Source organism: Haliotis rubra, unplaced genomic scaffold, assembly GCF_003918875.1.
Source record: "Haliotis rubra isolate DU_JTF1 unplaced genomic scaffold, ASM391887v1 Scf1374, whole genome shotgun sequence".
Lineage (NCBI taxonomy): Eukaryota > Metazoa > Mollusca > Gastropoda > Lepetellida > Haliotidae > Haliotis > Haliotis rubra.
In genome coordinates, this window is record NW_025765308.1 from 112,639 (window position 1) to 137,942 (window position 25,304).

At 37.8% G+C, this 25,304-nt stretch overlaps 1 protein-coding gene across 1 annotated transcript; it reads right to left on the reverse strand.

The window, feature by feature from the left end:
- Positions 1 to 398: 398 nt before the first annotated feature.
- Positions 399 to 4,777, reverse strand: LOC124268363. Its single transcript, XM_046703337.1, has 6 exons — positions 4,687 to 4,777; positions 3,840 to 4,145; positions 2,902 to 3,201; positions 1,588 to 1,632; positions 1,371 to 1,397; positions 399 to 1,134 (listed from the first exon to the last, which is right to left on the reverse strand). Exons 1-6 carry the CDS (start codon positions 4,775 to 4,777, stop codon positions 761 to 763), a joined length of 1,143 nt encoding a protein of 380 aa, XP_046559293.1. The 3' UTR covers positions 399 to 760.
- Between the last annotated feature and the right edge of the window lie 20,527 nt (positions 4,778 to 25,304).

Below are 25,304 nucleotides of genomic sequence, written 5' to 3' on the forward strand. Positions count from 1 at the left end.
AATAATTTAAACAAACATCAATGAATATAATCATGATTATACATACTACTGGTCATAAAGCGTGGCTTGGACAACATCAAGGTTACAATATCTTTTGAAAAGAACCACAAATGGCGTAAAAAAGAATGAATGACATGGATGTTTTAACAAGTACTGCAAATTGCAAGTGTGGCTGGAGTTTGATTATTATATTTCTGATATGCTACATGATAAGAATATTCAAACACTAAAATAATATTAATTATGGCTTTCAGTAACACTTTTCACCATACATAATTTCTGGAAATCAATTTTATGAGGGTGAACGTTCTGTTGGCTGCTATGTACATACATGGTTGACTTATTATTATATATTGATCCGGTACACATTACAAAGTGTCAAACAACGTGTTTGTAGTCCTGTTTTTACTAGCATGATTAAATGTTTCTTGTCAGTGTAAGAATATCTGAATTTGTGCCACAGCAAAATATACTCTCAGAACACATCTTCAAAATATTGAGAAACAAATGTACACTAAGTATCCTATTTCATTGGCACAATAACAGCCAATTGTTTCAATCCGACTGTCAAGTTAGCTATGTGTCTCTTTTACTTTCCATAATGCAAGAGCATCATTATTTTCAAGATCAAAGTGGCTGAAAATTTTGAACAATTTTTACGGACTTTCATTCATATAATAAGAAGCTGTTCAAGACAAAATACCATATAGATTTACACCCCCGAATTTCCTTAAAACATAGTCTCTATTAGATCCGTCGGCTATATTGCCATCTCTTTAACTGATGCTTCTTTGTCTTCTGAAGCAGGATCAGCAGTGGATCCAAGAACATTTTGATCAAAGTCAGCCTTTTTGTCAGGGTTGATTTGGGACATGCGTTTCCCTTTGTTGGGTTTATCATTTTCCTTCAAGTTCCGAACCTTGGGCCTTTTGCTTGTGACGTTGTACTTCCGGGCAACCCGTGCGATTCTGTTACGACAGACAATCAGGACAACGATGATGATGAGCAGCACGAGCAACGCAATCACTATACCTATGATGAGGTATACAGGTACAGATGCAGGTGTTGGAGGTGTAGTGGATGACGTGGTGATGGAGGTGGTGATGGAGATGGAGGTGTTTGTGTTGTCACTTCCTGGAAGAAGTAAAAGGGGTAAGCATTAGACTCACAAGTATCACTGCTCTAAAAACCTAAACCAGTTTGAACTGAATGACCTATGTTTAAAGTTTAGTGACCTACCGTAACAAAGAGGTCACAGAATATACTTTGAAAGATATATTTTCAGCTACATGTTTAACTGGAAACAAATAGATCTTACAACTGCAGTGAACATAGCGTCAGGTATTTAAGAATCTATAAACTACACGCACCTGTCGATGTCGATGTAGTTGGGGATGCTGAAAGCATTAACAATAAACAATGTCAAATTCTCCTTCTATTGGAATCTTTTTCTATCCAAAAATCATTTCATATGGTTCGATCACTGGAATTTTATTATGCCAAGAATGTTGATATGATAGATTCTTTAAAAATTATTAATCCATAGAATTACAGAACGGGAATGACACAGAGTATGAATATGCGCACATGCAGGCGTTGACGTTGGTGGTGTTGCAGTTGATGTCGCTCCAACTGCAAAGGTAAAATAATGATTATAACATGAAAGAGGACATTTCTCCTTCTACAAACAAGAGAAGAATGTACAAACGTAATTCAATACTGCCGAGTAATACATTGTTGGTGAAGTCGAAGTGTAATTAATTGCAATGTTTCCTTGAAACCAATGTGTCTTTTGTATTATGCGTAATGTAGAGCTTCTTATAAAACTCATACCAAATACATCGTCGTGGTCAAACTATATATGAGGAAGCTGAGACGTAGAATATAAACATACCTAATATATATATGTGTGTACACCTTTATGTGTATATATTACGCAATACCAGTGATATTGGGTCTTATGTATTGAACAAGAAGGTGTCATGGCGAGGGAAAAACAACGAGTTGGAAGAACAACGTTCTTTTTCACCTACCAAGACATCTTCGTGTTCAATACAGGAGGTCCAAATGCACTGGAATGACATTCTATACTTATCAATACAGATTGTATTAAGCGAACAACTGTATTACTATCTTAAAATGAAATGGAAATGTAATAACAGACTCGTTTGCAATTTTGTTGAATTATAGTCTGGTCTATGACCAGGAGCAAATTCACGAGGTAAAGGATCGTCCAGGGTCTGGACAGCCTCGTGAGACGAGAGGGTGTCTTGTAGCGTTGCTACCTGCTGCGCGTGGTTAGGCGACGCTCCTTTGTATCAGGCTTGGACATCTAAGGATGGATGTTATCTTGAATTGTCTCACAGCAAGACAAAGAAATTAAACAGATTGTGACATTGTACGTATGATTGTTTGTTTTATATTTATAAATGAAAGATCATCCAGAGATTCCCACACACAAGAGTGGCATTTGCGTCCCTGAAAAATACCATTATGCTTGGCTCAAAACATATGGCAAAGATACTCGTGCAGCATAAGGATTTGAGTGTGACTCTTTTAGAGTATGAAATAAATTTCCGTGCATGGAAACTCGCAAGGTAGGGTTTGTCAAAATTAACAAACAATTGTACTTTTGTTTTAGTTATTAGTATTTCAGTCTGATCATGTTGATTAGACAAACTGGTGATTAACATCATGAGCTTCGAACAGCAAAACGTGGATGCAAAGGCATCCTTTCCAGCGAGTCCACCGAATATGATACGGTCGCCTCCAACGTCATGTTTTAACTTTTGTCGGAAACCATCACGTGCCCAATCCTTTAATTACGTCACGATTATATATTTTGGTTTGTTACTGACATACACAGAGACTCCTAGAACCGCCCTCGGACACTATACTTACCTACAATTATCTTCTTGTCGCCGCTGCAACTAAGTTCACGATGTGTGCCGTCACATGTGAAGTTGATTTTAATGTCTCCGTCATACGCAGATGTGACTTCCAAGGTCTTGCTGACGATGGTACTGTTAATGTCGACAACGTGGTGTCTGGGTACCAGCTCCTGCTGGACACTTCCGGTGATGAGGTCGAATGCAGCCTCCTCGGTGCAGTAGTAGTTGGTGATGTTGACAGTGAGAGTCAGGTTTGTACCAGGAATCAGGGATCCATTCCTGGAGCTGCTAATGTCACACTCCGGAGGACCTATGCATGAAAGGTTACACCAAATATGGATTCCATAACTTTAACAAGTCAATGGTTACACACGTGTTATTTGTATGATGTGACACGCTATATTTTATCCATTAATACGTTTTGGAAGTCAATACTACTTTATACACAAGATATGAAAGAATGAGAAAGCATGAGTGTACAATAACTTTAAAAAGTAAGAGGGTAAGCTAAGTATTATTATTGATAAAAATATTTTCTTATAATAATCATCACATTTATTGACGTGAGTATTTCTTACACTCGAAAAAGAACCTGTAAAACTGAGTTGAAGGGAACGTAGGACAGAATCACAAAAACATTATATTTGCTTTAAACTCTTTTAGGCATGAGAGGCAAGTGTGAGTCTGATTCTTCTGACAATTTGAGTTGCATAGATAAGGTGTGTGTGTTCTTCGATTGTCGACTTTTATGGACTTTCATTTATAACTGAAGACTATTCATGCTTTTATTTTACTGAGATGTGAACAGTGCACCGAAATGGAACAGATACAGGAACATTTGTACATCAATAAGAACACATATGATTTACTTACACAATTTTTCGAATGTTCACACAATACATTTAAAAGACCATGTAATCTGTTTTTGATCTGATAATTTCTACTTACTCTTGAGAAGTTTCACAGCTCCATGACAAACGAGATTATACGTTGAGTTGTCACACGTATAGTCCAGTTGAACATTTCCAAGTCGTTTTAGTGTTACGTTGAAGGTGGTGTTGAGGACGATGTCAGTGACAACAGTAACTGTGTTGTTCTTCAGCAACACCTCGGGTACGTCACGGCCAGTAGTTAGTTCAAACCCTGCCTGTTTAGAGCAGTAGTAACCCCGTATGTCTGCGACCAGTGTCAGCTCCGAATTGGGTTCAAGGGAATCGTGGGGCAGAGAGCTATTGATGGTGCAAGATGGAAGACCTGTTAACAAAAGAGGAAACTTGACACTTATTTTTAACAAGATTAGTTCTCTTTTAGCTCCCGGCCGTTATCAGTCATTATTCGACTGTAGTCAACATGAAGTAAAGACAATATGGAACAAACTTGATGGATAACAACTTCTTATATTTTGGGAATGCGACGTTTTGATACAGATTCCTGTACCGTTATCAAACGGGAATTGAAAGAGGTTGTTACCCATAATGTTCAATATGTTAAGACCCAACTCCTGAAATGCCATTCAAAGAAGTACAGACAAAAAGGAAATGCATAAGGTAGGTAATGGTAGGTCGTTGATCAGTAAACCAATCTGGGATATGTTATATGTCATTCATGACCAAGCTGTTACAGTCGAGGCAATCAGGAGAGACATTCGTTTGTTTGGAAAGACTGAGCATGCTCAGATATGGTCAGGATACACCGGACTCTACAGTGCACAACAGAAAATGCAGTACTTAGTCATAATTCGCCTGACATTTTCTATCTCAAAAATTTAAAAGACAATGTCATCATGAAAACCAACCTGCGGCATTTAAATGAGATACAGACATGTTGGCTGCAGCTGCATCAGTAACAGTCCATGTTCCAACATCTTTGATCTGAACTCTTTCCATCATCAGGGTGGAGATGTTCTGCGCATTTTTCTGTGTTGCAGTGTAAGGGGATACAGCACTGCAGTCTGGGTTGCATGTCACGACGTTTTGGTTATCACCTGGCCGAACCCACACGAATTGAGGGAACATTATCTTGGTAGAGATGTTGTATTTTCCACCAAGAAGAGCAATCCCCTCGCAGGGAGTTTGTGTGGATTCTACAACTGGGATAAAATGATTATCATTACATATGATGTTACATTATGATTTCATCTAGTCTATTTTTAACCCCAAAAATAAAAAACTTCAACATATAAACCAGAAAGAGTGAGTGTAGTTTAGGACTGTTGTCATAAATAGTCCAGCTGGTGATCATGAAGGCCGAAATGTAGCCGTCATCGTCATCATCACCGACTTATAGCACAATGACAAGGGACACACAATGCCCACCCGTTCCGACTTTACTAGTTTTGACACTTGAGGATGACTGTTATTGGTTGGAGGCACAGAGGCCTCCAACATTACAATCAGGCTGAATTTTCTCTCAGGGAATGTTACAGGGAATATATGAAACCAGGGATTTCACGTAATCCCTAAAAGAGAGAGTGACCCCTGGGCTTTCATGTATTCCCTAAAATTTCCAGCGATTTCATGAAATTACTGAAATATTGGCTTAGCGATTTCATGAAATCCCTGTAAGACTTTATTGAAATACAGCCACGAGAACATTAACTTGGTACCCGAGTCAAGGTAGTAATTAGCCAAAAGCGTCATCGGTAAATTGTCAAAGTTGTCAACTCCTAAGAACTGAGGGATGACATGAGACTCAACAGTAAAGTTTTAACCGACAAACATTAATTTCACACATTTACTGATATCTTAACATGAAATATGAGTAATGGAACACCATGAAACTCAGTAATTTCATGAAATCCCTTGAAATTTTATGGAATACATGAAATCCCTGGGGGTCAGTGATTTCACAAAATCACTGACTCTCATAGGGATTATGTGAAATCCCTGGTTTCACACATTCCCTGTAACATATATACACTTGGAATATTCAAAATAACTTTCAGCCAATGATACTTAGTCTCTTTGTATTTTGGCAATTCCAAATGACCAATAAACATAGCAGTAGCAAATTAGGAGCAGCACGACCATATGGGTAATCCGAAATGAATGTCCCGCTTTACTTCATAGTTAATGAAATAGAATATAGTTAAAAGAAATCGAGTTTTCTATAAATCTAATTTAATTTATCATTTTAATCAGAAACGTTTATAAACTGATACACTTTCAATAAAAAAAACAATTTTACGCGCAATAGAGCACACTTCAAGTATTAGTTCAGTGCATAATTTAGAATTGCAGAATCGGAAAATCCTTTCCATTTTAGTAAAACCCATTAGCTTTAAGGAAAGGAAACGTACATGTTGTACAGTCTTTGTAATCACTGTGCGAACCCAGACGCCGGCAGTGGCACTTCTGAACAAGTCTTACACATGGAAACTACTGTTGCAGTGAAAATGATGAACTTACCTGTCAGCTGAACATGATGACAAATCAACAACATTGTCATGCAGTAAGCTGAGCATTAGATCCAGCGAGGCATTGGTTTTCACATGAAGAAAAGATGATTGTGATCAGGGTGCAAATCAACACCATTCAAAACCAAAGTCATCATTTTCCTATGCAGTATTAGCTGAAAGAAAATATAGGCATTAGATCCAGCGTATTAGGCATTGGTTTTCCTCGTCAGTTTATGAAGAAAAGACAGTGGACTGTGATCAGTGTACACACGTACTGGAAACAAAGTAGTGACATGGTACAAGTCAAACTGTTGCAGAGCTAATTACATAACAAGAGTTACTGAAAATAATGTATCTTATGATAAACATTCAAGGAAGTATATCATTGCTAATATTCACACAATATATCTCACATGTATCACTCAGGAAAGTAACAATCCCATAACTGTTCACGAATTCGAGATTATAGGCAATCGCAAGCTATATATTTCGAGGAAACGTGTGTGAAATGTGGCAATTTTATCTATTGTACAATAATACAATTTGCAAATTAATTCTGTAGGTATTTATCCACCATCACGATCTGACGAACACATATCAGAGAAAGTGTTCCGTGTATGATGTCACGGTTATTGGTATTGTGCGAAAGGGTAGGCAAGTGGTCAAGGTTGCATTCAGACTGGTGAAGTGTTTGCTGCCAATCCTGAAATCTTATTACCAATCCAACCATAACTGCAGCCCAGTGTGGGAAACTCATAACGTACCGTTCTAAATTGTAATTACAGGTTAATCTAACTGGTGTTTTTGGTTTTGTCAAATAATTATTTAGATCAATTCAGAAAGAACATACATTTTGAAGCATCGATTCATTATGGTCATTTCGGATGCGTTCATGAACTGAAGAGGCGACTGTCACGTCATTTACAGCACTGCGTTAGTGTTGCCAAAGTTAAATACAGGGAGTTTGCACTTGTGTGCGTACATGCGTGCCTCTGTGACGACTAGGCTACCATTACGTATCTCGTTTCTTTGTTTCTTGTTTTACGTTGTATGACAGTCTGTAAATAATCGAGTCTGCACCAGACAATCCAGTGATCAACAGCAGGAGCATCGATCTACGCAATTGCCATACGATGACATGTGTCAACTATGCCAGCGACCCTGACCACCCGACCCAGTTAGTCTCAGGACAAGCATGGGATGCTGACGACCAAATCTAACCCTGATCTTCAAGATCTTCAAGATTTCGAGATCTATGTACTTTATGGCACATTATACCATTGTACATCCTCTTCGAAAATACATCTTGCATTGACGATGCAGGCCTGCAGTTAAACAGGTATTATGGCATCTAGCTGAAACTTTCCGCACTGTATATTGAAATACAACTGAATGTCTTGTGAAATGGATCAAACCGGTTCCTTGGACATCAATGTCCTTATGCCGAGGGCAGGTCTCGTGTGATGCCCAACTAAGAAGCATGAGTATGCTGCTGTCGAACCCTGAAAGGTATTAAAGATGTATTCGGGAATCGAAACAACGATCATGACTAAGTGGCAAGAGAGGGAGGCAACTGCTTCAAAAACGGTTTCATCGTTTAGTGAAGAACAAGCCCTCTGTGAACCAGTTGCTGGAGAGTGTGACACAATTCGTCAAGATCACCCATATCAGCCAGCTTAATATGTGACTTGTGTTGTGATAATATGACAGAATACTCTTTTAAATATACATCTCAACTATTGAGAAGGGTATCTGGGTGGCAGTTAGGGGTTCAAAAGAAACTAATCATTTTGGGAGTGATGTCAGAGATAGTATCTATCATTCCAGTTGAACGAATCATGTCGGCTTTATTTCGGATTACATCCTTGTAGAAGGCAACTAACAGCATCTGGTTGCCAGGCTCGCTGATTTGGTTTACACATGTCATCTTATCCCAATTGCGTAGATCAATGTGCATGTTGTTCATCACTAGCTTGTTTGGTCCTCGATTATTTACAAACCGCCGCCATATAGCTGGGGGTATTGCTGAGTGTGGCGTTAATCAACAATCATGAACCAATCATTTCGGAATATTTCCAGAAAGATACATAAGTTGATAACATATTCCACGCTATTTTTATCAGCTTAGATGAACTTTTAAAGTACATAAATTATTTACATTTTGACCACCAGTTGTTTAACTTGGATCCACAATTCCAGTATCCATATCAGTTGTTTAGTTTATAACCCTGAAACAATGGTGTTGAAATGCATACATGGCTTGAAAACGAATGAAACACCACCATACCTGAGAGGTAATCAGACTGGTCACCTTGGTCACTGTGGTCCTTTAGCAGGTCAGCAGGTATTCACGGACCCCTCTGTCCAGTGTGATGGTCAGCTACTCATCTACACATAAGCCCTAACCTCACAACGCGGAGAGTTTCGATAAATAACAACAGTTGCACTTAACAAATATCACACCATATATGTGCATGATTCAACGTCATTCACGTCCGTATGTCATGACTCATTATAAATGTGATTTTTATCCTCAACTGGACATTAAGCTTTTCGTGGGTCAGTATCTGAAGGGAAGTTTCAACTCTCACCACATGCTGCGATTAACATATAGTTTCAAGGAAAGGAACTACCTGTACATTTGACACAGCTTATATCGTGGATTGATAAATATAACATCATAAATTCAGTGTTGCTGTTTACATGTATTTTCAGTGAACAGAAGCAATATTAGTGCTTTCACCAAATCGACGCTCACATGTATACTGATACATACATAATATAACAGAACATATTTCAGGAATGTGAACATCCCACGTGTCGATAGGCCGGTGCAACTAAACTCACGGGCAAAAGAAACGTCACCAACATTACGTTTCATTTTTTAACGAACCTTCGTATTTTTTTCAATAAAAAACGGGTTGAAACAACTTGCCCGAACGCAAACAACATACACTACGCATTGAATTGCACGAGATAAAATGTGTAGAGAAATGATGTATTGCATTATCACATCGTATGGTAAAAAGGAAACATGCCAAGACTAACAGCACAGCAGCGAGAACGAGCTATTGGTATGCTGGATTTGGGAGCGACGCAGTCCCATGTTGCAAGGTTGATGAACTGTTCAAAGCGAACAATCCTGAGATTGGTGAGCCGTTACAGACGGACGGGTGTCATGTCTGACAGGCCTAGAAGTGGACGTCCGGGGGTCACGACTCCCCCAGGACGAACGTTATTTACGACTGCTTTACTTGAGGAACCGCTTCGTAACTATGACGTCATCCGCCCGAACTGCTCTTGGCCATCCAGTCAGCAGAAGCACTGTTGCCAGACGTCTTCGACACCATGGTATCAGAGCCTATCGGCCGCTGAAGGCTATGACATTGACGCCTGAACATCGTCGTCAAAGATTGAGGTGGGCGAGAACTGTTGATCGATGGCAGGCAAGAAACTGGTCGACAACGGGTATATCGAAGGCGGGGAGAACATACACGACGTTGCTGCGTACAAGAGACCAACCACTATGGTGGTGGAAGCGTGATGGTCGGGGGAGAGGGGGGGGGTGTTGTGGCGACATGAAGACTGATCTTATTGTGATTCATGGTATTCTAACAGCTGCACGGTACATCAATGAAGTTTTAAGACCAGTCGTCGTGCCATTCATCTAGAATCACCCACGTACCATGTTCCAACAAGACAACGCCACACCTCATAAGGCACGTATCAGTATGGACTTCCTTAATGCCCAGAATGTGACGTTACTTCCTTGGCCAGCTCGATCTCCCGACTTGTCCCCGATTGAGCACCTGTGGGACCACCTTGGACAACAAATCAACAAGCGACAGCCACCCATACAGACAAGAGAGGCGTTGGCACAGGCCTTACAGGAAGAATGGCGGAGAATCCCGATACATGTGATCAGACGACTAACATTATCCGCTAGACGTCGTGTCCATGCTTGCATACAAGCCAGGGGTTACCACACACGATATTGACTGTATTAAACTGTCTGTCTACAGTTTAGAGCCGCTTATTATGAAACAGATGGTACTCGAATACCGGACAGTCTACTGTCCTCGATTCAATTGTACACTATGTGATCATTCAGATCTGTAGTTTTATCATTCAGAATATTGTAAAACCATTAATTTTCCAAATATGACTGTTACATTTCCAAAATCTGAGTTTTTTGTGACATGATAAAAAAGCGAGGTGACGTTTCTTTCGCCCGTGAGTTTATATAGTTCGAAACAGGAGCTGAGATGAAACTCGGAAACTCATGGAATTGGCAAAAGCAGTAACTAGATTCACATATATGCGTAAATTGATTTAATGATGAGGTGAGGTGTGCTGAAATGAGGTTTAACGTCGTACTTGAGAATATTTCGCTCATAAGACGACGTGCATGCGTATGTATGTGTAGCTGCTTGTACAAGCCCAGACTTAAGCTGTTTTTATAGTGCTAGCTCACTGAAATACCACGCCACAGTTAAGCATGAATACCCCACTCAGATACATCATACTGACTTCGAGCCGACCAGTCCTTGTTGTAACCATTAATACCGAGAGCCAGACAGGGACAAACAAGTACCATATTTTGATGTCTTTTGGTATGACGCGGTCGGGGATCGAACCCGCGACCTTCCGCTCTCCGGGCGGACGCACGTGAAATTACAGCATATATATACGCAGATATGAAACTGGCATGCACGTGGAAATTAGAACATGAGTGCATAAACTCACATGCACGTGAAAGGGACATTACACGTACATGTGGAAATAATTTAAAAGGCAAATATGAAACCCACATGGAAGTAAACAAACCGGAATAATGAAGTGCATGTGCCCATGGAAAGTTTGTAAATACGGTGTGATGGATCAATGGAGTCAGTGTACATGTACATTGTTAGAGGTCGTGTGTCCCCGTTGTGGAAACGGTACAGAAGGTTCAGTGCAAAAAGGGCAGTTAACTGGTAGAATAAGTGAGTGAGTTAAAATGTATAGTCACTTTGGCAATATTTCAGCCATATCGTGACTTAAAAGGGTCATATCGAAATAATTTATAATGTTATATCTTAAAATCTGTCTGAATAGGACAATAAAAGAACTAGAATGTCACAGATGGAGATACAAAAGTAGAATGTGACTTAAATGAATGTACTATTTAGGACATTACAATATAAAAACAGGTTATAGATCACCAGTAACTGAAGGTAGATCACCATACTAGGGACTGGTAGCATCAGGGCCGGTAAATATAAACAACAGAATGTCACGACTGCGGAACCTCCTCAGGCAGACCCGTGAAGATCCGGGTTAGAATTGATATTCAGCATCCCATGTTGTCGTGAAAGGCGACTAACCTTATCGGGTGGTCAGGCTCGCTGACTTGGTTGACACATGTCACCGTATCCCAATTGTGTAGATCAATGTTGTTGATCACAGGATCGTCTGGTCCAGACACGATTATTTACAGACCGCCGAAATATAGCTGCTATATTGCTAAGTGCGGCGTTAAACAACAAACCAACCAACCAACTCTTCAGGCAAGCACGGACGTTGTAATGAGACATGGTCGATGACGGACGCTCAAAACAACATCTTGAGCCGATCTGGTGAGGTGAGGTGTGCTGTGGGTTTAACGTCGTGCTTGAGATTATTCCGTTCATATGACGACGTGCATGCGTGTGTATGTGTATGTGTGGCTGCTTGTGCTAGCCCAGACTTAAGCTAGGTTTATAGTGGTAGCCCACTGAGATACCATGCCGCAGTGAAGCATGAATACCCCACTCAGACACATTATACTGACTCCGAGCCGACCAGCCGTTGTTGTACCCATTAATGCCGAGAACCAGACAGGGACCAACAAGAACCATATTTTAACGTCTTTTGGTATGACGCGGTCGGGGATCGAACCTGCGACCTTCCGCTCTCCGGGCGGACGCTCCAACCACTACACCAGGGTGGCGGTTGAGCCTATCTGGTAAATTGAACCCGTACCTTCGGTATAACAGGCTAACTTTTCCATCAATACGCAACAGTAATTCCACTGACATATATGCCTCGTCACATTATAATCTGCAGGTAGACAAGCAAGACGGATGGGTTATAAACACGATTTATTTACGGTGAACCCAAAACAACACAAACAATAAATATTTGTCCTCAGTATACATGACTGGCGATTATTGATAAAATGGCACAACTAGTTTTGCCTAACATCACTTACAACAACCCCCCTGTGGGGTCAAGGTGGGTGGGTGGGGCGTTATCAATATTCATATACAGCCAAACTCATTACAGATCATGTGCTTCTTGCTGAAGAGTCTCATCATATATAAACTTGTTAGATTAATCCAGAACACACAATATCTAATGTAAATAGAATACAACTATGAGACAAAATGTCCGAAATATATATATACAGCAAAATATAGAATCTGAACAAAGCAAATTTCAATGTGAAAAGCGTATGTTTCTTTGACATCATAAGTGACAACTTAGAATGACCTGTGACATTGTGGTGTCAAAAGGATTAAAATATAATAATATGATATACAAATACAGTAGGACTGACGTAAATATGCTTGAAGCAAAACATACTTGATTACATGAGGAACTCCATGTTTAAAGAATCCCCCAATCAAAATGTGCATTGGGTATTTACATATGCGAAGTGCAAATGGTGTGTCATTATTCTAACAACAAGTAATTGAGGTTTGAGGTAAGATAAAAAGAACACACAAATTAATAATGAATTTTCTGGTCATAAAACAAAGTCAATACAATGTGTTTTAGTATAGTTCACAGTCCATTAAAAACCCCAAATCATACCACTGTACATTTTCTATTACATAAATACAAACACAAACTGGTGCTTAAACACATATGTACATCCAGCTGCACTTTGATTACAAAAATCAATAAACATAGTATTCATTCAGAAATCAAACAAACAATGGTGTAAATAATTTAAACAAACATCAAGGAATATAATCATGATTATACATACTACTGGTCATAAAGCGTGGCTTGGACAACATCAAGTTACAATATCTTTTGAAAAGAACCACAAATGGCGTAAAAAAGAATGAATGACATGGATGTTTTAACAAGTACTGCAAATTGCAAGTGTGGATGGATGTTGATTATTATATTTCTGATATGCAACATATTAAGAATATTCAAACACTAAAATAATATAACTTATGGCTTTCAGTAACACTTTTCACCATACATAATTTCTGGAAATCAATTTTATGAGGGTGAACGTTCTTTGCAGCCTGTTGGCTGCTATGTACATACATGGTTGACTTATTATTATATATTGATCCGGTACACATTACAAAGTGTTTGTAGTCCTGTTTTTTCCTAGCATGATTAAATGTTTCTTGTCAGTGTAAGAATATCTGAATTTGTGCCACAGCAAAATATACTCTCAGAACACATCTTCAAAATATTGAGAAACAAATGTACACTAAGTATCCTATTTCATTGGCACAATAACAGCCTGATATGCTACATGATAAGAATATTCAAACACTAAAATAATATTAATTATGGCTTTCAGTAACACTTTTCACCCTATATAATTTCTGGAAATCAATTTTATGAGGGTGAACGTTCTTTGTTGGCTGTTATGTACATACCTGGTTGACTTATTATTATATATTGATCCGGTACACATTACAAAGTGTCAAACAACGTATTTGTAGTCCTGTTTTTACTAGCATGATTAAATGTTTCTTGTCAGTGTAAGAATATCTGAATTTGTCCCACAGCAAAATATACTCTCAAAATATTGAGAAACAAATGCACACTAAGAGAGCAAGAGCATCATTATTTTCAAAATCAAAATAGATGAAAATTGTGAGCAATTTTTACGGACTTTCATTCATATAATAAGAAGCTGTTCAAGACAGACTACCATATAGTTTTACATCCCCGAATTTCCTTAAAACAGAGTCTCTATTACATCCATCGGCTATATTGCTATATTTCTGATATGCAACATGATAAGAATATTCAAACACTAAAATACTATTAATTATGGCTTTCAGTAACACTTTTCACCCTACATAATTTCTGGAAATCACTTTTATGAGGGTGAACGTTCTTTGCAGCCTGTTGGCTGCTATGTACATACCTGGTTGACTTATTATTATATATTCATCCGGTACACATTACAAAGTGTCAAACAACGGATTTGTTAACAGATAACGGTTTTCGACAATGTAGTCCTGTTTTTTTACTAGAATGTATAAATGTTTCTTGTCAGTGTAGGAATATCTGAATTTGTCCCACAGCAACATATACTCTCAGAACACGTCTTCAAAATATTGCACACTAAGTATCCTATTTCATTGACACAATAACAGCCAATTGTTTCACTCCGACTGTCAAGTTTGCTATGTGTCTCTTTTACTTTCCATAATGCAAAAGCATTATTATTTTCAAAATCAAAATGGCCGAAAATTTTGACCAATTTTCACGGACTTTCATTCCTATAATAATAATCTGCTCAAGACAGATTACCATGTAGTTTTACACCTCCGAATTTCCTTAAAACATAGTCTCTATTAGATCCGTCGGCTATATCGCCATCTCTTTAACTGATGCTCCTTTGTCTTCTGAAACAGGATCAGCAGTGGATCCAAGAACATTTTGATCAAAGTCTGCCTTTTTGTCAGGGTTGATTTGGGACATGCGTTTCCCTTTGTTGGGTTTATCATTTTCCTTCAAGCTCCGAACCTTGGGCCTTTTCCTTGTGACGCTGTACTTCCGGGCAACCCGTGCGATTCTGTTACGACAGACAATCAGGACAAAGATGATAATGAGCAGCACGAGCAACACAATCACTACACCTATGTTGAGGTATACAGGTACAGATGTGTGTTGGAGGTGTAGTGGATGACGTGGTGATTGAGGTGGCGATGGAGGTGGAGGTGGAGGTGGAGGCGGTGATGGAGGAGGAGATGGAGGTGTTTGTGGTGTCACTTCCTGGAAGAAGTAAAAGGGGTAAGCATTAGGATCACAAGCATCACTGCTCTAAAGATCTAAACCAGTTTGAACTGAATGACCTTTGTTTAATGTTTAGTGACCTACTGTACCAAAGAGGTCACAGAATATACTTTGACAGATATATTTTCTGCTACATGTTTAACTGGAAACAAATAGATCTTACAACTGCAGTAAACATAGCGTCAGGTATTTATGAATCTTTAAAATACACGCACCTGTCGATGTCGATGTAGTTGGAGATGCTGATAGCATTAACAATACACAATGTCAAATTCTCCTTCTATTGAATTCTTTTTCTATCCAAAAATCATTTCATATGGTTCGATCACTGGAATTTTATTATGCCAAGAATGTTGATATGATAGATTCTTTAAAAATTATTAATCCATAGAATTACAGAACGGGGATAACACAGAGTATGAATATGCGCAAATGCAGGCGTTGACGTTGGTGGTGTTGCAGTTGATGTCGCTCCAACTGCAAAGGTAAAATAATGGTTTTAACATGAAAGAGCACATTTCTACTTCAACAAACAAGAGAAGAAAGTTGTACAAACTTAATTCAATACTGCCGAGTAAAACATTGTTGGTCAAGTCGAAGTGTAATTAATTGCAATTTTCCCTTGAAACCAATGTGTCTTGTGTATCATGCGTAATGTAGAGCTTCTTATAAAACTCATACCAAATACATCGTCGTGGTCAAACTATATATGAGGAAGCTGAAACGTAGAATATAAACATACCTAATATATATATATATATGTGTGTACATCTTTCATTTGTATATATTACGCAATACCAGTGATATTTGGCCTTATGTATTGAACAAGAAGGTGTCATGGCGAGGGAAAAACAGTTGGAAGAACAAGTTCTTTTTCACCTACCAAGACATCTTCGTGTTCAATACAGAAGGTCCAAATGCACTGGAATGACATTCTATCTTCATCTATACAGATTTATTAAGCAAACAACTGTATTACTGTATTTGCAATTTTCTTGAATTATAGTCTGGTCTATGACCAGGAGCAAATTCACGAGGTTAAGGATCGTCCAGGGTCTGGGTCCAGGCTGAGCATGCGTCGAGGTGACAAGACGTGTTTGTGTCTCCATCTGATTGAATCAACACGATTTTAATGTAAACTGTCTCAAAATACTCCAAAGTTGTCTACAAAGTATGGGAAAGAAGTTCATATCACCTGAAAGTGATAAGAAGGGCCGAAAACGACATAAACAGTCTACCTCACCTACCGAAATCAGCGAGAAGACTACAGGTGACACGTCAACAATGGCCACGTCAACACCGGGTAGCACAGCCAACATCGTGGGAGAATCTCTCCAGACTATCTACACGCCCAACCAGCAGACTGTTTTCACTACCCCACAAGGACAATATATAAGTCAGGTACCGTTTCACTGCAACCCTCTCGCACAACCTCTACCCCCCAGCCCTTGCCTTGACTCAACCTCGGCAGCCATCTTGGCCAGGTTAGAGTCCATGGATCACAAACTTTCTAAGTTGGACTCAATAGTGAAAGATGTGAATGACATTAAGACAAACATTGCTAACTTGGAACTAAAAGTGAAAGATATTGACGATGTTAGAGAAAGGGTCAATGCTTTGGAAGAAAGCGCAGGGTTTCTCAGTGACAGTTATGATGATCTAAAACTGAACAAAGTGGAAATGGAAAAACAAATCGCTGATATTAGGGCCAAGTCAGCTAGCAGCCCAAATAACAATCTAAGCCTCCGTGAAGCCCTCGTAGACCAACGTTGCCGATCTATGAGAGATAATCTCATATTCACCAACATCCCTGAGTACGTAGCTACAACAACTCAACCTTTCGAAGACTGTGAACAAGTACTGAGAAACTTTGTCAAAGATGAATTAAAGCATGAGGATGGTGACAAGATTCAATTTAAACGTGTTCACAGAATAGGACCTAAACGCAGTCCACGATATCATGGGGAGTCTATCAGACCTCGACCCATCATTGCAAAATTTCTTATCACAAAAGAGAGAGATAGTGTTAAGAAATGTGGGAAAATGTTGAAAGGAAAACCATTCCATATTGTGGAACAATTCCTGGAAGAAATCAGTGACTATAGAAAGAATGTTCTGATGCCTCTGTTGAAGGAGGCAAGGGAAAGCGGGAAGAAGGCAGTGATTGTAGTAGACAAGCTGTATGTTGAGAATACCCTCCAGTCCCCTGTCCCTCCCCCCTACAGAGTACCCCAGGGACCCAGCCATCCCATACAGAAACCAACGTAGGGAGACGTCGGTGGGCAGGAGCTTGAGTCAGTCAGTACTACATGGCCTGCATCCCCCTCTGTATATTATCCACCAGAACAATATGACACTCACTCATGTGAACTCCAAACCTCCAAAAGTGACTCACAAATACCCCAGTTTTCATTAAAGACAGAAGTACAAAATACTGAGACCTCATATGATCGATACCCAGTCAGTATTGCCACATATGCCAAAGCAAATACATCAATGACTCTCATTTGCAATGGCTCTCATGTGTACCCTGAACCACAGTGATGTTAATATTGCAGACCAAAATAATGTTTTTTGTCTTGATGCTATTGACATTATTGACGATAAAATTGTTGACGCCAATGATATTATAAATAGTGATGCTGTTGATATTCGTGAAGACAAACTGAAACATATCAACAAAAGTGTAAATAATGATGTTTCTGAAATTGATGGCAAAATGAAACATATCAACAGAAGTGTAAATAATGATGTTTCTGAATCTAACGACAAAATGAAACATATCAACAAAAGTGTAAATCCTGATGTTTCTGAAATTGATGGCAAAATGAAACATATCAACAGAAGTGTAAATAATGATGTTTCTGAAACTGATGACAAAATTAAACATATAAACAAAAGGGTAAATAATGATGTTTCTGAAATTGATGGCAAAATGAAACATATCAACAGAAGTGTAAATAACGAAATTTCTGAAACTGATGACAAAATGAAACATATCAACAGAAATGTAAATAACGATATTTCTGAAACTATTGATAAAGTGAAAAAGAAGAGAAGTGTAAATAATGTTGCTTCTGCAATTGATGACAAATTGAAACATAGCAACAGAAGTGTAGATAATGATATTTCTGAAATTAATGATAAAATGAAACATACCAACAGAAGTGTAAACAGTGATGTTTCTTAATTTAATGACAAAACTAAACATCTCAACAGAAGTTTAAATATTGTTGGTTCTGAAAATAAAGATAAAATGAAACATATCAACAGAAATGTAAATAATGACATTTCTGAAACTAATGATAAAGTGAAAAAGAAAGAGAAGTGTAAATAATGTTGCTTCTGTAATTGATGACAAATTGAAACATAGCAACAGAAGTGTAGATAATGATATTTCTGAATTTAATGACAAAACGAAACAAATCAACAGAAGTGTAAACAATGATGTTTCTGAAATTGACGACACAACTAAACATCTCAACAGAAGTATAAATATTGTTCGTTCTGAAAATAAAGATAAAATGAAACATATCAACAGAAATGTAAATATTGATGTTTCCGAAACTGATAACAAAATTAAATACATCAACAGAAGTGTAAATAATGATGCCTCTGGAATCGAAGATGTTGATACAAATACTGTAGATTATTGACATAGCTGATGAAGATGATAATATTGTAGATGTTGATAAACATGTTGTAGATAATGTCGATGTTGACATTTATGATACTAACGCTGATGATTATGGTGGTGGTGATGGTGGTGGTGATGATGATGATGATGATGATGATGATGATGATGATGATGATGATGATGATGATGATGATGATGATGATGATGATGATGATGATGATGATGATGTTGATGATGATGATGATGATGATGATGACTGCATTTTAAACTATTCCGCTCTTAAGTTTTTAAGTGTTAATGTATGTGGACTAAGATTAGAGTATTCGGAATTTGTTAACCTTATAGAAAGTAAACATATTTTTGGACTACAAGAAACTAAACAAATGAATTAGATGACATACATCTTGATGGGTATACACTATCGCTCAGGAATAGAGTAAAAACTAACAGAAAATCAGGAGGAATTGGAATAGCTGTTAAGAACGAGTACAAAGATTTTATTACATTAGTAGAGAAGGATAATGATTATGTAATGTGGATAAAACTGTCAAAACCTTTATTTGATATTGAGCAGGATCACTATTTAGGAATAATGTATATCCCCCCGGACGGATCCTGATGTGTTACGAATGACACTTTCCTCAACCTAGAACATTCAATTATGCATAAGCTTACGAAAAGTGAATATGTTACTCTAATGGGTGACTTCAACTCCAGAACAAATACCTTATGTGATTATTCTGTATACGATGACTTTCATACTGAAGAGTTTGATTTAGATGAAACTGGAGATATATGCCCTGAGAAATATTTACATGATTTAAACCTTCCTCTAGAAAGATCATCTCAAGATGTCGGTAAAGTAAACAATTTTGGTTATGCACTTATAGATATTTGTAAGAATTTGAATTTATTCATTGTAAATGGAAGGGTGGGAAATGATAAACATATTGGGAAGTTAATTTGTAATGACCAAAAGTTTAAAACTTTTTACTGATTTTGATGTTTTAGACTTTTCTCCCCTCACGTCAGATGTTCACTGTCCATTATCGTTTACACTGAAAAGCAAGTCTATTCCCGATGTAGTAAAGGAACCTTAACTTATTCATCATGTAGATAATAGTAAAACGGCAAAACCTAAACGTTATAATCTCGATAAATAGCAACTTTTCGCCAAAATGTTGACATGAATAAAGTAAATAAACTTACAAATCTTGTCCGTACAGCGGTATCCAACCATGAAGATTTATCGATTATCAACACGCTCTCCGATCGCTTCGCGCACGTGCTTGTTAATGCTGCACGTGAAACATTTGGGACACGACAACATATGATATACACACACCGCTATCGTAAGAACAAGCCGTGGTTGAATACAAAATGTAGAAAGTTCAGAAAAAGATTCCATAAAGCAAAACGAAAAGTTAAGGAAAATAAATTACAGTCTAATCTTCAAAACCTACGCACCGAATCGAGAGCTTACAAGAAATGCCTAGATGAACATATTAGAAAACACAGGATATCTCTTGAAAATATGTTTAGAGAAAAAATGAAAAAGTCACCGAAAGAATACTGGGAATTTCTGGAAAGATAGAAACTCGAAAGATAACATCGCGATGCCTGATACCAAAACGTTTTTGAATACTATACAGATCTAAATGCAGAAAATTACAGCGAACATGAATTGAATTTCAAAGAAAGTAACCATCCCGATTTGGAATATGACTGTAGTATTCTTAATAAAGACATTAGCATTGAAGAAATTATGCCTACCGCCAAAACACTCAAACGAAATAAAGCAGCGGGCTTGGACAATATTGAAAATGAATACATAATCGATACTATTGACATCTTTGCCCCCTTCTATGTTCAATTTTTCAACCTCGTTTTTACAACAGGTAAAATTCCCGATTCTTGGCTGATTGGAGTTATAAAACCGAGATACAAAAACAAGGGTGACCAACTTGACCCAAGTTCATACAGACCTATAACTGTTTTAAACTGTGTTGGAAAATTCTTTACCTCTATACTTAACTTGCGTTTAACATCTTTCCTTGAACAAAACAATATCATTACTCCCGCGCAAGCAGGTTTTAGAAAACATTTTACAACATCCGATAACATATTTATTTTTCGGACAATTAATAGCATACTGACATCACAAAGGCGTAAGCTCTACTGTGCCTTCATCGACTTCACAAAAGCATTTGATACTGTCTGGCGAATCGGTCTATGGACGAAGATGCAAAAGTCCGGTATACATGGAAGATTTCTTGAGCTCGTAAACAGTATGTATCGTAACATTAAGTCAACAGTAAGTACACAAAACAGTACATCCGAGTATTTCCCATGTCAAAAAGGGGTACGGCAAGAAGAGAACTTATCGCCACTTTTATTTTCAATTTTTCTTAATGATCTAGAGGATAATCTGTATGAAAATGGTTGCGAAAGGGGTTAACTTGGAATTATCTACCGAAAATGAAATACAAATCTGGCTGCAAATTTTATTGTTACTTTACGCTGATGACACTGTTTTATTTGCCCTTACTCCTAAAGCCCTACAAAAGTCTCTTGATTCCTTCTATGAATATTGCACTAATTGGCAACTCAATGTAAATGTATCAAAAACAAACAATTTAGTATTCGGTTCAGGCCCAGCGGCTAAATCAAAAATGATATTTAAATTTGGGGAAAGAAATCTTAGTTTAGTGGACAGTTATGTATATCTTGGTATAAAACTACACAGAAACAAAAGAATGGTAACTAGCATAAAAACTATAACCGAAAACGCTACAAAGGCTATGTATAGCCTGCTGAAAAAAGCAAGAAATTTGAATTTACCCTTAGATTGTTTATTATCGGCATTTGATGTGATGATAACACCTATTTTAACCTATGGATCAGAATTGTGGGGATTTGAAAAACTTAACCTAATAGAGAATATACATCTAAAATTTCTGAAACTTGCATCTGGACTAAGGAAATCTACGCCGAATTTTATGGTTTACGGCGAACTTGGCAGAACTCCAATATCTATAAAAATATACCAACGTATGTTATCCTTTTGGCACAAACTAACATAAACTGATACACTTAAAGTATCCCATGTGTTATATAATTACAGTTTAAATAAATACAATAAAAAATTTAAGTCGGATCCTTGGATTCACTTTATCAAGGGTTTACTAGAAAGAATTGGATCATCATATGTATTTGTAAATCCCTCGGTATATACTACGTCTTCTTTAGTTTTGAAAGCTGGACAAGTTTTAACAGACCAGTTTATTCAACAGTGGAGGGAAAGTATCAAATCTAGCCCGAAAGGAATGTATTATCAACATTACAAACAATTACTTGCTTTTGAAAAATACCTACTTTTACCGAAATATGTTTCTGTGCCGATTTTAAAATTTAGAACTTTAAATGTAAACCTGCCAATTGAGACTGGAAGATGGCAAAGTATACCGAGGGATGAAAGATATGGTACACGTTGTAATTTAAGTGTAATCGGTGATGAATTACACTATATTCTTAAATGTCCAGCACTTAATTCATATCGTGAACAATATATACCCACCACAAAATATCTTAACAATACATCTAAATTAGTCTTTGTTCTTTCGCCGACTACTACAGGATATAAGAAATGTTTGTCAAATTTTATCATACAGTTGCAAAAAATGCTAACCAATCTTTAATAAGCGTTTATGTTTATCCACCTATTAATATATGCACTTATTTATATATAGGGAACTGTACATATGTATAAGGAATTATTTATTGTATTCAGTTGTCTATCTAAGACGCATGCCTATGAATTGTACATAAATTGTTGTTAAAATATGTTCTTGTACCACCGAAGGTGGTTTTTTGAGTAATAAAATTGTCGACAGCCTCGTGTGACGAGGGGGTGTCTTGTTGCTACCTGCTGTGCGTGGTTAGGCGACGTTCCTTTGTATCAGGCTTGGACATCTGAGGATGCAGGCCTCAGATGAATGGATGTTATTGTGAATTGTCTCACAGCAAGACAAAGAAATTAAATAGATCGTGACATTGTACGTATGATTGTTTGTTTTATATAAATAAAAGATCATCCAGAGATTCCCACAAACAAGAGTGGCATTTGCGTCCCTTAAAAATACCATTATGCTTGGCTCAAAACATGTGGCAAAGATACTCGTGCAGCATAAGGATTTGAGTGTGACTCTTTTAGGGAGTATGAAATACATTTCCGTGCATGGAAACTCGCAAAAGTAGGGTGTGTCAAAATTAACAAATAATTGTACTTTTGTTTTAGTTATTATTATTTCAGTCTGATCATGTTGATTAGACAAACTGGTGATAAACATCATGAGCTTCGAACAGCAAAACGTGGATGCAAAGGCATCCATTCCAGCGAGTCCACCGAATATGATACGGTCGCCTCCAACGTCATGTTTTAACTTTTGTCGGAAACCATCACGTGCCCAATCCTTTAATTACGTCACGATTATATATTTTGGTTTGTTACTGACATACACAGAGACTCCTAGAACCGCCCTCGGACACTATACTTACCTACAATTATCTTCTTGTCGCCGCTGCAGCTAAGTTCACGTTGTGTGCCGTCACATGTAAAGTTGATTTTAATGTTTCCGTCATGCGCAGATGTGACTTCCAAGGTCTTGCTGACGACGGTGCTGTTAATGTCGACAACGTGGTGTCTGGGTACCAGCTTCTGCTGGACACTTCCGGTGATGAGGTCGAACGCAGCCTCCTCGGTGCAGTAGTAGTTGGTGATGTTGACAGTGAGAGTCAGGTTTGTACCAGGAATCAGGGATCCATTCCTTGAGCTGCTAATGTCACACTCCGGAGGACCTATGCATGAAAGGTAACACCAAATATGGATTCCATAACTTTAACAAGTCAATGGTTACACACGTGTTATTTGTATGATGTGACACGCTATATTTTATCCATTATACGTTTTGGAACTAAATACTACTTTATACACAAGATAGCGTATGAACGAACGAGAAAGCATGAATGTACAATAACTTTAAAAAGTAAGAGGGTAAGCTAAGTATTATTATTGACAAAAATATTATCTTATAATAATCATCACATTTATTGACGTGAATATTTCTTACACTCGAAAAAGCACCTGTAAAACTGAGTTCAAGGGAACGTAGGAAAGAATCACAAAAAGATTATATTTGCTGTAAACTCTTTAAGGCATGGCAAGTGTGTCTCTTGTCATCCTGATTCTTCTGACAATTTGAGTTGCATAGATAAGGTGTGTGTGTGTGTTCTTTGATTGTCGAGTTTTAAGGACTTCCATTTATAACTGAAGACTATTCATGCTTTTATTTTACAGAGATGTGAAAAGTGCACCGAAATCGAACTGAGACAGGAACATTTGTACATCAATAAGAACACATATGATTTACTTACACAATTTTTCGAATGTTCACACAATACATTTTAAAAACATCATGTAAGCTGTTTTTGATCTGATAATTTCTACTTACTCTTGAGAAGTTTCACAGCTCCATGACAAACGAGATTATACGTTGAGTAGTCACACGTATAGTCCAGTTGAACATTTCCAAGTCGTTTTAGTGTTACGTTGAAGGTGGTGTTGAGGACGATGTCAGTGACAACAGTAACTGTGTTGTTCTTCAGCAACACCTCGGGTACGTCACGGCCAGTAGTTAGTTCAAATCCTGCCTGTTTAGAGCAGTAGTAACCCCGTATGCCTGCGACCAGTGTCAGCTCTGAATTGGGTTCAAGGGAATCGTATGGCAGAGAGCCGGTGATGGTGCAAGATGGAAGACCTGTTAACAAAAGAAGAAACTTGACATTTATTTTAAACAAGATTAGTTCTCTTTTAGCTCCCGGCCGTTATCAGTCATTATTCGACTGTAGTCAACATGAAGTAAAGACAATATTGAACAAACTTTATCGATAACAACTTCTTATATTTAGTTAATACAACGTTTTGATACAGAATCGTGTACCGTTATCAAGCGGGAATTAAAAGAGGTTGTTACCCATAATGTTCAATATGTTAAGACCCAACTCCTGAAATGACATTCAAAGAAGTACAGACAAAAAGGAAATACATTAGGTAGGTAATGGTAGGTCGTTTATCAGTAACCAATCTGGGATATGTTATATGTCATTCATGACCAAGCTGTTACAGTCGAGACATTCAGGAGAGACATTCGTTTGTTTGGAAAGACTGAGCATGCTCAGATATGGTCAGGATACACCGGACTCCACAGTGCACAACAGAAAATGCTGTACTTAGTCATAATTCGCCTGACATTTTCTATCTCAAAAATTTAAAAGACAATGTCATCATGAAAACCAA